This window comes from Vipera ursinii, assembly GCF_947247035.1.
Source record: "Vipera ursinii genome assembly, chromosome: 7".
Taxonomy (NCBI): Eukaryota; Metazoa; Chordata; class Lepidosauria; order Squamata; family Viperidae; genus Vipera; species Vipera ursinii.
The window spans coordinates 47,226,050-47,241,119 of NC_139521.1; the positions used below are offsets into that span (position 1 = coordinate 47,226,050).

At 38.0% G+C, this 15,070-nt stretch overlaps 1 protein-coding gene across 3 annotated transcripts; it reads left to right on the forward strand.

Moving 5' to 3' along the window:
- The first annotated feature begins 241 nt into the window (after window positions 1-241).
- On the forward strand, window positions 242-13,499 carry NOCT (nocturnin). 3 transcript variants are annotated; one of them, XM_083367549.1, is made up of 5 exons: window positions 562-689; window positions 894-1,007; window positions 8,648-8,812; window positions 10,234-10,503; window positions 12,159-13,499. In XM_083367549.1, exons 3-5 carry the CDS (start codon window positions 8,785-8,787, stop codon window positions 13,007-13,009), a joined length of 1,149 nt encoding a protein of 382 aa, XP_083223675.1. In that variant the 5' UTR covers window positions 562-689; window positions 894-1,007; window positions 8,648-8,784; the 3' UTR covers window positions 13,010-13,499. The 3 variants fall into 3 exon arrangements, with proteins under 3 accessions (XP_083223674.1, XP_083223675.1, XP_083223676.1); XM_083367548.1 differs by lacking the exon at window positions 8,648-8,812 and having other exon boundaries at window positions 242-1,007; XM_083367550.1 differs by lacking the exons at window positions 562-689; window positions 894-1,007; window positions 8,648-8,812 and adding an exon at window positions 3,886-4,074.
- Window positions 13,500-15,070: the final 1,571 nt, after the last annotated feature.

The following is a 15,070-nucleotide window of genomic DNA, read 5'->3' on the forward strand; positions in this document are numbered from 1 at the left end:
AGGAGAGCAGAAAAATGAATGAGATGAAAGGGCAAACCCAAACGTCGCGTGACCTCGATCAGCCGGGAGACAACGCCCCCTTCCCTTCCCACGAGCGCGAAAATAGGGGGAGGTTCCGGCCAACACCCCCGCACCCACCCCCACCCGACGAGTCAACGTTCCGTGTGACGTCACCAACAGACCTTTCCGGGGGGGGGGAACTTCGGTGCCAAGATTAGAACGTACCATTTTTTTCCTAGAGGGGAGGAAGAAACACGCATACTGAGCCTCTCACCCGGAGTTGCTTTCTCCGTTTGTTCCCTGGCCTGGAAGTTGCCGTTTTAGCCTCCTGCCGCTGCTTCCGTTCGCAGGCGTGCCGAACGCCTTCCATTCGTCGAGAGGAGGAAGCCGAAGGAGAAATTCTTCAGTTCCTTCTCCCCCCCGCCCTCATCTTACTCTTGGAAGATGCGCTTGCGTCAATGCCGGCAGGAGCCGGGTGTGGTGGCGGAGGGGGGGGGGGCGACTGTACTTCTGGTGCTCGTGTTCCCGGTCTCGGCTATTAGCGGCACTTTCCGTGGGCTTCTCCTGGGCTAGCGTCTTTCTGCCACTGCAGCGGGCAGCCGAGGCTCTCTTTTTTTTTTTTTTTCCAATCCGTGCCCCTTCTGCGGGCTCTGAAAGGCAGAAAGAAGTCGGCATTGGCGTAGAGCAAGGTTAGCTTTTAGCCCGCTCCCGTTGCGGAGCTGTTTCGTTTTAATTTTTATTTATTTTTTTTCATCCGTCTCGTGTGCCGACGTCCGTAGCGTTAATTATGTATCAGAGCTCTCTGAGGTCCCTGTGTTCAGCCCTGTCTAACCTCTGCTGCACTCCTTCTTCCGCCTCTTCCTCCACGATGCTGCTCCGTTCCCCGGCTCCAGTGAAGAGAGCCCTCTCCCCGTCGGCCCTCCTCGCCTCTTCCTCGGCTACCGCCGGAGTTCCGCGCTGCAGTCGCCCTGCGCCAGGCGGTTCGGGAGCTGCCAATTCCCAGGCTGGTGAGTCTTTAGAACAGGGGTCTTCAAACTTGGCCCTTTGATGACTTGTGGACTTCAACTCCCAGAATTCCTCAGCCAGCTTTGCTGGCTGAGGAATTCTGGGAGTTGAAGTCCACAAGTCATCAAAGGGCCAAGTTTGAAGACCCCTGGTTTAGAACCTTCTGGAATGGCTGGAATGTTGGGGTTCCAGTGTCTTAATATTCGATGCCCCCCCTCCGCCCCCCCACCTCACTCCGAGGGAGCGAGGAGGAAGTCGCAAGGGTCGGGCGAGAAACTTCCCTGCATTCTCCCTAATGCCTTGGAAAGCCTTGAAAGGTGATGCCCCGTTTTGTGGGTGGCATATGTAGACAGGATTACAGGTAGTCCTCGACTTACATCGGTTCCTTTAGTGACCGTTCAAAGTTACCACGGCACTGGGGAAAGCGACTTAATGACCATTTTTTTCACCATTCCAACCCTTGCAGCATCCTCAGGGTCACGTGATCAAAATTCAGAGGCATGGCGACTGATTCATATTTAGGACAGTTGCAGTGTCCCAGGGTCATGTGATCACCCTTTTGCGACCTTCTCACAAGCAAAGTCAATAGAGAAACCAGATTCACTGAACAACTGCCAGGACTCACTTCACTGTGGCAAGAAAGGTCATAAAATGGGGCAAAGCTCACTTAGCAAATGTCTCACTTAGCAACAGAAATTTGGGGCTCAGTTGTGGTTGTAAGTTGAGAATTGCCTGTAATCCTAAATTGTGACGGGAAGCCGGGTTTCCGAGATCTTGCCATTACACTGACATTTGGGGTGATTGCTTTTGGTTGATCTGGGAAGTGCCTTCTTTGCTTCTGGCTACCAGATTCTGTGCTGGATCCAAAGTAGCTGGTTGAAAATGGATGTAGAGGTAGTCCTTGACTTATAACAGTTCATGTAGTGACTGTTTGAAGTTACAACATCATTGAAAAAGTGACTTCTGGCCATTTTTCACATTTACAACCCTTGCAGCATCCCCACGGTCAGGTGATCAAAATTCAGATGCCTGGCAACTGACTCATATTTATGACAATTGCAGAGTCCTCTAGTCATGTGATCATCCTTTGTAAACTTCTGACAAGCAGTCAATGGGAAAGCCAGATTCACTTAACAACCATGTTAGTAACTTAACAATTGCAGTGATTCACTTAACAACTGTGGCAAAAAAGGTCATAAAATGGAGCAAAATTTACTTAACAAATGTTTCACTTAGCAACGGATATTTGAGCTCAATAGTGATTGTTAGTCGAGGACTACCTGTACAAATGTTCTGGACCCAATAAAAATTGAGAGCCATGAGATATATAGATTGGTTGCTGGGATAATTGAAAGCTGCTTTTCTCAACTAGGAAAGACAAATAAAAAAAAAGTCAATGAATGACGTCTGTTAGATATCCAATATCATTTGTTCTTTCAGGCGTCACTGTTTTCCTTGGGAAAAAAAAGATTTGACTTTCTAGTTTATTTCTATAAACTATTCCTGGGATTTAAGATTATATCTGTAATAGCCCTGTCCTCTAATTTTACTAAAGTTTCTTTTAACTTTCTAATAGGTATTAGAGTATGACAATAAATGGGCAAGACTATAGCATGTATTACAATATATTGTTCCATGTGTTTTGGGTATGAAAATACTTATTAGTAAAGTTACCTATTATATTTCATTTTCAAATTATGCAGATATGTGATGCATGTCTGTCCTGAGGGAGGTAAATATATAAAGTACAGGATACCTTGTGTACCCTAGCTAAGCAAAGGATTTAGATAAAACTGCATTTTATCTACATATAATATACTGATGAATTATGTTTCCCTGTTTATTGTAATTTGTCAACTGACATGTCCAGCCTTCTTATAGAAATGACAACTACTGTTTTTGAGCCTAGCCATTTGACCTACCCTGAAAGTCACTAAATCACAAAACATAGGTACACAGATTGTGAACAGCCATAAAGTGATTTATTTAGCTTTTGTGTAAGATACTATATTAATCCAGGTATTATAAACCATGATGTATGGCTCAGTATAATATGATTATCAAACCAATTATAATATGCTTAACAAACAGTTATTAGGGCTTGCACATACTTTAATACAATACATAAAAGAGCAATTATATGACCTTTTCTTTAAAGGTGGTATGACTATGTTCTGTGGTTACTCTGTTAAGTCCAATGAATATCCTTTAAGCCTTATCTGCATTTTTGCTATTTCTTGTAGCTCAATTGCGATCTGTATAAAGATTAGGGAGCAATAGTTTATCTAGCTCACTAGTTCTTTCTGCTTCAAGAACTTAATGTAAACTTGATAACATAGTTGAAATGGCACATACAAAAGTCACTGCCAGCTGTTATCAGCTTCTGACTTGTTTGTCCAGCTCAATCTTGCCCAGCCTAGCATCCTCCAGATTTATTGGACTGTTTTGTGCTGAAGAATTGCTGCAGTCTAGGATAATTCAAGGGTATAGGTTATGGGAAGCAAGACTATTAGTAATTTGTATACTTCCTTGCCATAAAGCAGAGGATATATGCCTTATTCTTAGTTGAAGGCCAAATCCAACTTTTGGGTGCTCTGAGTCACCTTCCAGATAGTAGCTGAAACAAAGATACAAACTAAATTTGATTTCATGTTAAAATTATTTATAATTAATATAATTCTCCACTGCCTTATCCACCTAGACATTAAAGTAGTTGTTTCAGGTTTGAAACGGTTGTTTCACATTCAAAAGGGACTGTTTTGATATTTTAAAAGTATTTTGATATTCAAACAACAGTCTCTACTTTGAAACATTATTGTACACCTAAAAATTTGCAAACAACCTTACAAACCACAAATTTATTTTTTTTAATACTTTCAGGGTAATGTCTACTCAGAAATAAGAGCACTACTTCAGCTCTTTCAGGATTGTTGCTATGTTAACACTAAAGAAATTTGTCTTTTCCATAAAATGGTATAAAAGGGAAGAAGGCTTGCCTGCAGCTGTATCCCTGATATCTTTTGTCTAAAGACCATCCTATCTACATTTCTTGGAAATCTTCTCAAATAGGTGATTACAGAATGATTCAAAGCATTTTTTTAATCTCCTAATTTGATTTGACTGAGTTAATCCCAGTGTACCCTTTGTTGTCACAAGTCTTGTTCAGAATTCCTAACAAAATCCTTGCATGGCAAAGAGAAGATTCCAATCCTTGGCATCTCCAGTTTAGCAAAGATCAAGTACAAAGAATCTGAATCCTGGAAATTAACTCCAGTCAATACTGGACTAGATGGATAAATAAATAGCCTGAGTTTTTAGCAACTTTTTAAATAAGGCGATCCAGGATGTTGTCTAGAGAACTTCTCATTTAATATTTTGAAATGAGTTTTCCATCGTTCAGTACTGTAGGCAAACAAAATAAGCCAACATTTGAACATTATTCAGAACAAGGTATCCTGTTAAGATATCTAGCACATGAAGTTTACATATAAAATGCTAAATTTTCTGTATCTTAGGTATATCTTTGTTTACTTGAAGCCAGAGATATTAAAAGTGCTGTAGTCTTACAGTGATTTGCACAAATTGCTCAGGAACTGTAATAGCATATCAGAGGCACACATCTTCCAGAAAAAAAAACCCAAGCAAATAAGCAATTCCCAATATTTTTCAACTGATTCTATGAAAGAACTCGGTCTATACTGCTTTCTGGAAAACTGTAAAGGAGGACTCTATTTAAATATCCAGAACTAAGTTGTTCCAAAGTGTGCCCTCAAAACAATACTTTGCCCTCTGTCTCGGAGCGGGGAGGATATTCTTGAGATTCTCATTTGCTTAGCCTATTGAAACCCATTGCAGAATCCTCACACAGGTGTTATGTAACACACTGGCAGCTTTTGTTCATTATTAGGCAGGTCGTATCAATTGCAGCTTCTAAGTAGTTTTCAAAGGCAGCCCTGTACAGAGCGCACAACAATAGTCAATGCAAGAAATTATGAAAGGCATAGATTACTGATGATACCACACTCCAAACTGGTAATCACTTTACTTAGTGGATTCATGGCGATATGAAATAGTAGCCCTTGGATAGCCCATAACATATTTGCATCCTTTATTCTAGGATATGATTTGACTTAGGAAATTAAATATACCTAGTTATTATAAATCATTATTTTTAATATTATATAAAAATAAGTTTTTGTTATAGAAGCTGGTTTAACAATCTGCAAAATTACCAGCAATAATCTGAATATATAAAACATGTTCAATAGTATTTGTACAAATATTTATAAAAAATATATAAATGATAGCACACATGGGATCTTGCAAATATTTATCAGAGCTTATATCTGTAACATCAGCAGTTACAATTGCCACGATAGCCCAATTATTGATTGGTGACATTTTAACCCAAAGCAAGCTTCATTGAGCTTATTTTCTGAATACAAATTGCTAGAATTGCACTGTGTAAAGGGGACTAGTGATTGCTGTCAGGATCTGGCTGGTTCTGTGGATATTAATTGTCTGCGTTGAACAATCCAGTACCATTGCATAAGCACTATTGAGTAACTTTCTGTAACTGAGATAGGCACAATTAAGCAACCTACTTATTCTGCTGGAAGCAGCAATATTCAACTGTACAAGGTTAGACAGAAGCAGCTAGTGGACTTTCATACCATTATTTCCTAAGCTCGGCATATTTTAAACTTGTAAAAGATTTACAGTTCAATATAAAATATTACGTGCAAACTACTGACAAATTACATCTGAAGGCATAGTCTGTAAAAATATCTAATAAGGGAATGAAACATCGTATTTAAGGGGAAATGTTTTATAACCAAGATATCTAGAATTTCAAGAATATACAGTTGTTAGATGTTTGCTGCTGTCTGATCCATCAGAGAATGTACATATTTTTAGAGTGAGAGATGAGTTCCATGTTAAGGTTTTGCTGCTGCATACTATTGCAATGCAGCTGTAGGAGTTTAAGGATTGATATCATTCTGCTGATGACTATGATCTGCTTTATCAGACAAGAATTAGACAGAATCAGCCTCTGTTTTAAACTGGAATTACAAATACCGTACCTAGAATATTGCAGCTTCTCCAAACAATTTAGCAAAGAAGGCTTGGCATGGTAATAACAGATTGCTGTCTAAAATTGTAAGTTGGGTTGGGAGGAGACACAGGACAGTCTCAGAGTTATGTAGATTGGTAATTTCAAGAAATTTTTGTTGCTACCAAAATGCCTAAATCCCTCCAGATAGTTCACAAAGGAATGGGAGAGGAACAGCTTAATTGCAGGTTAAAATAGCTTTGAAATATGAACCATCTTTTCTAGCTAAGATTTGTCTTCAAAATAACAGTTGCAGGCATATCATTAGTAAGGCTTTCAAGATGCACCCACCACTCCTGCATAATATTAAATATGCAAGTAAACTTGGGAAATTTTCTGTTCTGGTTATATATACCATATGCAACTATCAATTGCATGGGGAGGGAGAGAAATGACTTAACCATTCTTTGAAGATTCTGTGCAATAAAGTAGAATGATTAAAATTGTTTCAGGACCAGAAAACTTCATGAAGTTTTTGCACCAGTATGAATTTTGATGAACAAATCTGTTGTAGCTTTTCAAATAATTTAAATAGATTGAACTTTCTCTGTGAAAACACTAAATATTTTAAGAATAAGGCATTATTGTACAATGTGTACTCCTGGAGCTGATGTTCATTTGCCACTTGCATTTCTCTACTGCTCTACTAAAAATGGTTCTGAGCAGCAAGTTTAGGAAGTCATTTTGCATATTGTACAATGAAATTACACCTACATTTATAGATGTATGTTAATCCAAAATAGTGATTTGGTTTAACTTGGAAAGCATAATTGTGGTGAACAGAAGTGCACAAATAAACTGAGATCCAAGTTAAATTTGTAATTTAATTCAGAATCAATTTGATTTAAATGTGTGGCTTGATTTAAAAGGTAATTTGATTTGAATTGGTGATTCATCACTGCTAAAATAAAATCATCACAAGTCCACTGAATCCAGCAAACTGATTCAACATAGTATGTGTGTTTATTTCACAATTAGAATGAAGATACAATTTGAAGAGTGGTTTTGATTGCAATGCCTTTAAACAAAATCAAAGCTGCGTGAAGCTGTAATCATGACGTGGAGGAGTCTTAAAACTTATTAGAACCTTTCAATTTTTTTCAGAACAAAACCAATCAATTATGTAGACCACATATCCTTCAACGTGAGATTTATAATCTAAAACTGGATTGCTCCAGGGGTATCATCATTTTTAATTTCACTTGTCATGATAGAATTATAAGATCTTAGAGATAGAAAGAAATAACAAGGCATTCCTTTGTTCCTAGTCCAATTAAAAACATTTCACATTTTGAAAGGGTTGTTGTTACCTCAGGACATGCTTCAAAGCACACATTCTGCTTTTGGGTGTGTTGCTGTTCATGACTCACTTTCAGTGTTTTCTAATATGTCATCTCAGCCAAATCTTGAAGAACATCTGAGAATTTAATTGAGAGAACACTGGTAAAAAGAATCATTGCTTACTCACTGGACTAAATGTGAAACAGCATGGTGGATACTGATTGTATAAATGGACTCATTAAGGAATTTGCCTGAAAAATCACATAAATCAAGAATATTTTTCTATTATTAGACAAAGAACAAGCTAACTCAGGGGTCGGCAACCTCGGCTCTTTTATGACTCGTGGACTTCAACTCCCAGAATTCCTGAGCCAGCTACGCTGGCTCAGGAATTCTGGGAGTTGAAGTCCACGAGTCATAAAAGAGCCGAGGTTGCCGACCCCTGAGCTAACTGATGAATTTTTGTGAAGAAATGTTAAATGCAAAGTTCAGCCAGTGATTACTGGGTTCACACATTGTGTGCTATTATGGTTTATTTTTGCTTTCAATCCAGTCCTTGTGATTTTTTAAAACAAGAACTTTTGTAAATCAATTGTTTCTTATCTAGCAAATCATGATGATGAAAATCATGCCTTGGTGTGTGATGAGATTTGTATCTTCCATTGCAAAAGAAAAAGAGTGCCGCAGCATTCAAAAAGTACTGAGTGCTTTACTTCACCTAGTCCAGGGGTAGGCAACCTCGACTCTTTTATGACTCATGGACTTCAACTCCCAGAATTCCATGAGTCATAAAAGAGCCGAGGTTGCCTACCCCTGACCTAGTCAATTTATGAGACTGAAATATCAAGGTAGAGAAAAACACCGAGAATCACTTTAGTGCCGGGGTTTCCAACCTTGGCAACTTTAAGACTTTTGGACTTTGACTTGCTGAGGAATTCTGGGAGTTGAAGTCCACAAGTCTTAAAGTTGCCAAGGTTGGAGACCCCTGCTTTAGTGCAAATGTGGCTGGAGAATTCTGGGAGTTGAAGGACACCTATAATAAATTTGCTAAGGTTGAAAAACACTGCTTGGGTGAGCAGGAACCCTATTCTTAGGCTGAGGGAAACAGCTGGCTCTAAGCAGTTCAGTCAGGTTGCAATAAAAGAGCAACAAATGATGAGGCATCAGAAAAAGCACACATAAACTTAGTTTTTATTTAAGCTAATAGTGATAATGGATTTTGTTTTTGTTTGTTTTTTTTAAAAAAAGCTGTCTCAATGGGAAGTTATATAAAAAACCACTAGGTGTCTCTTGTGTACCAGTGGCATAGGAAAAGCTCACACATGACTTTGGAGGCTGGCAATTCTGTGTGCAATTCTCCATAGAGTTGTTTACCACTTGTGTTGATGTTGACGTATCCATCCAATTTATCAGGTAATTATTGTTTAATATAACTAGGAACTTTCTAAAATATTACCTTTTTGTTATTAGAAAGCCCACTTTTCAACAAAATGCCACTTGAATAACTCGACAGGTCTATAAGGCTGAACTCTTTAACTTTTCCTGCTTTGTGAATTATAAACTGTTGTTGGACTAAAATAGAATTACAAAGAGCAGTCGGAGGAAACAAGGAAGATAATAAAGTGTCCAAATCTTATTTCCCTATTTTAAGGCTAGTGGGAATCATTATTTTGCAGCCTTGAAAAGATTAATATAGGCTTTGCTATTACTAGAAGTATATGGGGAAAAAGTTTATCTTTTGACACTGGAAATCATATGAATAGCATCTTTTTAAAGTGCAAGGTAGCTTCTTGGTTCACATGCAGCGCCTAAGATGGTGGTGTTCAGATTGGCAGGGGCAGGATGGCACTTGATTATATATTATAAACAGAATTTAAATCACCATCTTACTAGTAGTAGGATCATGGGATTATGAGGTGTCTAGTATCTGCAGAAAAAATAAAGCTATTGAAAAGCCAGAGCACAATTTTATATTGCAGTTCTTTCCATTTTAAATTTTAGCTTATCTATTTAGCATATCTCCTTGGGTTTTTTTGCAGAGTATTGCTGATGTCAGGAAAAAATACTTTGTAAACCCAAGCATTTGTTTAAAGTACATTACAGGAACATCTTTTTTATGAAAGTAAGAAGTAGAAATGAATGAGCTTTAAATTGATTTGTGATTATAACATGTATTTGCTGGTTAATAAAGCAGAATATTTATGATTTGGCTTTCTTGTGAGATTGGGAAAAAATAAAGTTCTGTGTTCCATGATGTGGTATGTCAGAAATTTTGTAGGCTGAGTTATTTAGCAAGAAGCAATCCTGCTGGATTACTGTCTCAGATTTAATAGCTGCTACTATTGGCATAATTAGCTGGGATATACAACTTGGTAAAAATATTTGAAATGTGATAGATCACCTTCAAATATCAGTTCAATAAATGAAAAAGCTGAATAGGCAACTGGAAAAAACTGCAACTGGTTAGGTATAACATAGGTTGATTGAAACTGTTTATAGAGATTATAAAAATTACTAAGTGAAATATCTTAAGAGGACAGCACAAAAAGGGGAACTTAAATTTGTGGTATTTAAAAGGGGAAATGAGTATTGCGTTGTTAACTTCATATTGAAAAATATGCTGTCAATTGTGCTTGCTTATATTATATAGCATACCTCTTAACATTGGCTGCAAATTTTGAAAACTGAGGTTCATTATATCTGGAGACTACCAGCACTATAAAGCTATCATATTGAATGTGAACTCTAATGATGAATGCATTTGTTTTGATCTGAGAGAAGTTAACAAAGAAGAAATTGGAATTGCTGTACTAAAATTCTTCTTTCCTTTTCAGGGTATTCCATGGGCAACAGTACAAGTAGGCTGTATAGTGCACTGGCAAAGACTTTGAGTAGCGGTGTCATTACTAAACATCAGGAGTACTTAGAACAAACAGATCCTGAGTTTCTGGATCCTATAGATCCTAAAGATCTGCTTGAAGAATGCCAGATAGTTCTTCAGAACCGTCCAGCCCGGCTCCAAAGGGATTTTGTGGACTTGAGGACCAGTTTTGTCAGAAATCATCAGCCCATCAGAGTTATGCAATGGAATATACTTGCCCAAGGTACAATCTTAACTAAGAAATTGTATTTGAGCCTTGTAAAATTCATTTCATTCAGTTGATAGATCTTTTTATGTATTCTTTAAGTTAGCAGATTTGGGGTACTACTGGAACAATTTTTGAATTAAGATATCTCAAATCTACAAACTTAAAAAACCTATTACACCTGTACAACTGGAATTTCTATGAAATTCAGACCAATTTTATTTTCGAAGTTCTGATCATTGCAGTGAACCCACAATCATGCAATATAACCTATATATTATTCTTCTGAGGTGATCATGACAACTTATATGTCATTGGAAATAAAAAAAAAATACTGTCAACCTGATTATGCCCCATGGAAAGTGGGGGGAACATCTGTACTGCCTTTCTCTCAAAGGATGACCCAATGGGTCATAGAGAGTTTAGTTAGCCTATAATTATCAGAATTTGCAATCAGCACGACCAATCAAAAACACATAGTAATGGATGACATATAATTAAGTTTGCTACCTAAAAGCCCCTTTCCTTATTTTCTGGGTAGAAACTTGTTTTGAATGTCAACTTTTCAATATTTATTTTTAAAAAATCAGCCAGAAAGTAATAATTGTATTACTTTTTATTTTATCGTATCACTAACAAAATGGCAGGATCATCAGTCAGAGCAAAGATTTAAAATGTTGATAACTCACAGAAATAATAAACCTGGAATATATAAAGATTATCCAAATATGAAATTTATTGCCAATGTCAGAAAGTATCTTAAAATATTATTTTAAAAAGTAGAATGTGAAAAGTGGACAGACACCCTGACTTTAAAATAGCCAATAAATATACATGAGGTGCTAGGAACCAGAACAACATCGTGAGCTGATCATAGTAGTTTTACTTGCCTGTTCACAAGAATCGCACCAGACTGCACTCTCGGAAACAACCAGATAAAGGCTCCAGGGATTTTAGGGGGGAATCAAGACTCCTTTGCTTCCTCCTCTGCAGGGATTCCAAACTAGCCAGTCTCTTAACTCCACCCACGCCCACTCTAGCTGTAGATTCTACCACATATTCTGATTCATATGTGTTTTTACCTTAGATTATTCCTTATGTATGAATTAAACTGCTGTTTTTTAAACTTTTGGTTGATAATGAATCCAGTGGAGTTGTCACCTTGAATTTACCTTTGGATAATGTGAAATGTATCTTCTTTTTCATGATTTATGTTTGGAGGCATAAATCAAGTAACATTTATTCACAAAATGGTCATTGCAATGTAGTAATTTTTGTGTCAGCATACGAGTTTCAGTCCCATGGTTTAGAAATATACGAATATAGTTTAGGATATTAAAATAAAATGGATGCATAAATAGGGTAGAATAATCAACTTTAGGCTTTATTTTGAATTTACTAAGCAAAGCGAAATTGGAATTGCAAAAATTGCTGTTTCACTAGATTAGGAACAAAATTGTACTAGTCAGTGTCTGCCATTCATGAAGATTTGAGCAAGGAAGACTAAATTTGTCATACAGTTCTGTAGTACTAGATGACTAAAAATATACCAACAGTTTCTACAGAATTCCACTAAGAGTATGGATTGGACTATTGGTTTTTATGTATTTTAATGGGAAGGAAAATATTTCCTACAGAAGGTTTTCTTAACTGATATATTTTCTTCATTCCAGCTCTTGGAGAAGGCAAGGACAACTTTATCCAATGCCCCATGGAAGCCTTGAGATGGGAAGAAAGGAAGTGCCTCATTTTAGAAGAGATCCTTGCTTACCAGCCCGATATCCTCTGTCTACAAGAAGTGGACCACTATTTTGATACTTTTCAGCCATTACTCAGTCGGCTAGGCTACCAATGTGCTTTTCTTCCTAAACCATATTCTCCATGTTTAGATGTGGAATGTAACAATGGCCCAGATGGCTGTGCCTTGTTCTTCCTTAAGGACAGGTTTACACTAATTAATAGTACCAACATCGGGTTGACAGCAATGAAGTTCAAGACCAATCAAGTGGCTATAGTTCAGATCCTGAAATGTAATGAGACTGGGAAAATGTTCTGTGTTGCTGTCACCCACTTGAAAGCTCGCAATGGCTGGGAGAGGTTTCGATCTGCTCAAGGTGCTGATCTTCTTGAAAATCTAAAACAGATCACCCAGGATGCAGAGATCCCTCTTATAGTCTGTGGTGATTTCAATGCTGAGCCTACAGAAGAAGTATATAAGCAATTCGCTGAATCTAGTCTAAACCTAAACAGTGCTTATAAACTGCTGAGTACAGATGGGCTAACAGAGCCTCCATACACCACATGGAAGATCCGTCCTTCTGGAGAATGCAGTCATACAATTGATTACATCTGGTATTCACAACAGGCCTTAAAAGTAGATGCTGCCCTCAGCCTTTTAACTGAGGAGCAAATTGGACCCAATAGGCTCCCATCTTTCCATTACCCATCAGACCATCTATCTTTAGTATGTGACTTCACCTTTAATGAAAATCCAGAGAACTTTTTAAGATTAGGTGAAGTATAAAGCAGGATAGGGAGTGTTTTAATGTACTGTGTTTGTACAGGCAAAGACTTTTACTATGGACTTCTAAAGATATGTGGGGGTGGGATGGGAAAAGTATTTATGAATGGAGAATTAATAATCTACTCCTATAGCCTTGACTTTTTTTCTTAACTCCGTGCTTTGACAAAAAACAAAAATATGCCTGGCTAGCTGCTTATGCTGTTTCCTTTTTTTCTGAAGAAAAGTACTGCAGTTATTCAATTCTAATTGTAACAAAGTTTTTCCTCCCATATCTAAGCTCTTGGGTTGTAAAGTAAAACAGTTGCACTGCATGTAACAGCATTGTCCTGTCTGTCAATAGTCGGTCAGACAAATACCCAGGGTTCATCCCTCCCATATTAGACCGAATGACCAAATTTTGTTCAGCATAAAGTTTAATATGAGCCTCAGTTAATTTTTTTCTAAGGTTGTCTTGAATTATGCCTTCTACTTGAATAAATTGTTAATCTCAAACCTGCGTATTGCTTTTGAAGATATTTCAAAGTGTATTAGAATTTCTACAGTTGTTCACCTACATGGAAAATAGTACAGGAAGTCCTCGACTCAACACAATTGAGTCTCAAACTTCTGTTGCTAAGTGAGACATTTGTTAAGTGACTTTTGTCCCATTTTGCAACCTTGCTTGCCACAGTTAAGGGAATCATTGCAGATGTTAAGTTAGTAACTTGGTTGTTAAGCAAATCCGGCTTTCCCATTGACTTTGCTTGTCAGGTCACAAAAGGTGATCACATGACCCACCCACCCCCAGGACATTGCAAACATCCTAAACGTGAGTCAGTTGCCAAGTATCTGAATTTTGATCACATGACCATGCAGATGCTACATCAGTCATAAATGTGAAAAATATTCGTAAGTCACTTTTTCAGTGCTGTTGTAGCTTTGAACCATCACTAAACAAACTGTTGTAAGTTAAGGACTACCTGTAGTATTATGCCAAGAAGGATTTGTAGACAAATCTTTGTACACAAAGATTTCTCTAATGCCATTCTAGTTACTTCCCTGAAAAATTGTGATGTTGCCTTTTGACTGATGGTCCATCTTCCAATGTGTGAACCACAGGTAATGTATCTGCAGACAATTGGCTGTCCATACAGATTTCTGACCTAGGTTTGCTGCTGCAGTTAGTTTATGAATTTGTTCTTAGGTACCTGATTTCTACAGAGATTATTTGTTTACACAGTCAAGTTTTGGTAAGGATAAGGAGCCCCGATAATATTGGATTTCTTTAGGCTTGATTCCACCCATTTCCCTTTTAACTATTTCAGCAAAGAATCATTGAAAATGGGACTCCGCATCTCAGGGCAATGACCTCACTGTAACAGGCTGCAGCCTTCTGGCTGGAAGATTAAGTGTTCTAAGCATTCCTTCTTACCGTGAGGTGGAAAAGAATTTTTTGTCAAATTGTCAGAAACTGTCATACAACGTATAGCCTATCAAGATGGAGATAGAAGGGTTCTGACTGGCTTTCAACCTTTCCATATTGCAGGAGGGCTCAAAGCTGGTACCACTCCTTATTTCAGGGGTCTTCAAACTTGGCCCTTTTATGACTTGTGGACTTCAACTCCCAGAATTCCTCAGCCAGCGTGCCTGGCTGAGGAATTCTGAAAGTTAAAGTTCACAAGTCATAAAAGGGCCAAGTTTGAAGACCGCTGCCTTATTTCCATGTTCCATCAACTCTGGAGTTCTGATAAACCCATCTCCCAAGCTGTTTTTCCAGACCAAGTAGGTCTCTTGCTTGCAGCTTCCTACTGGTTTGCTGGGTTGGAATGTTTTTTCACATTGCCAGGATACCACTGATCTTTATCTTGCAAAATGGAGCTGATGGAAAGTAGGTGCTTTGTCTCCAAGATAGAGCATAAAGACTGGAACAAAGGCTTTCCTCCATGGGATAGGGAGATTTAATCATTGCCTTGCTGCCTGAAAAGATGGAACCAACTCTCTGTGGATGACTCCATCTACAGCAAGGGTGTCAAGCTCGCCACGTCATGTGACACGACATATCGCGACTCTTTGCATTGCCGG

Coding starts and splice junctions, on each gene's coding strand:
- NOCT (XM_083367548.1), top strand. CDS start 788: ATGTATCAGAGCTCTCTGAGGTCCCTGTGTTCAGCCCTGTCTAACCTC. Junction 1,008..10,233: donor AGCTGCCAATTCCCAGGCTG/GTGAGTCTTTAG, acceptor TTTCCTTTTCAG/GGTATTCCATGGGCAACAGT. Junction 10,504..12,158: donor ATGGAATATACTTGCCCAAG/GTACAATCTTAA, acceptor TCTTCATTCCAG/CTCTTGGAGAAGGCAAGGAC.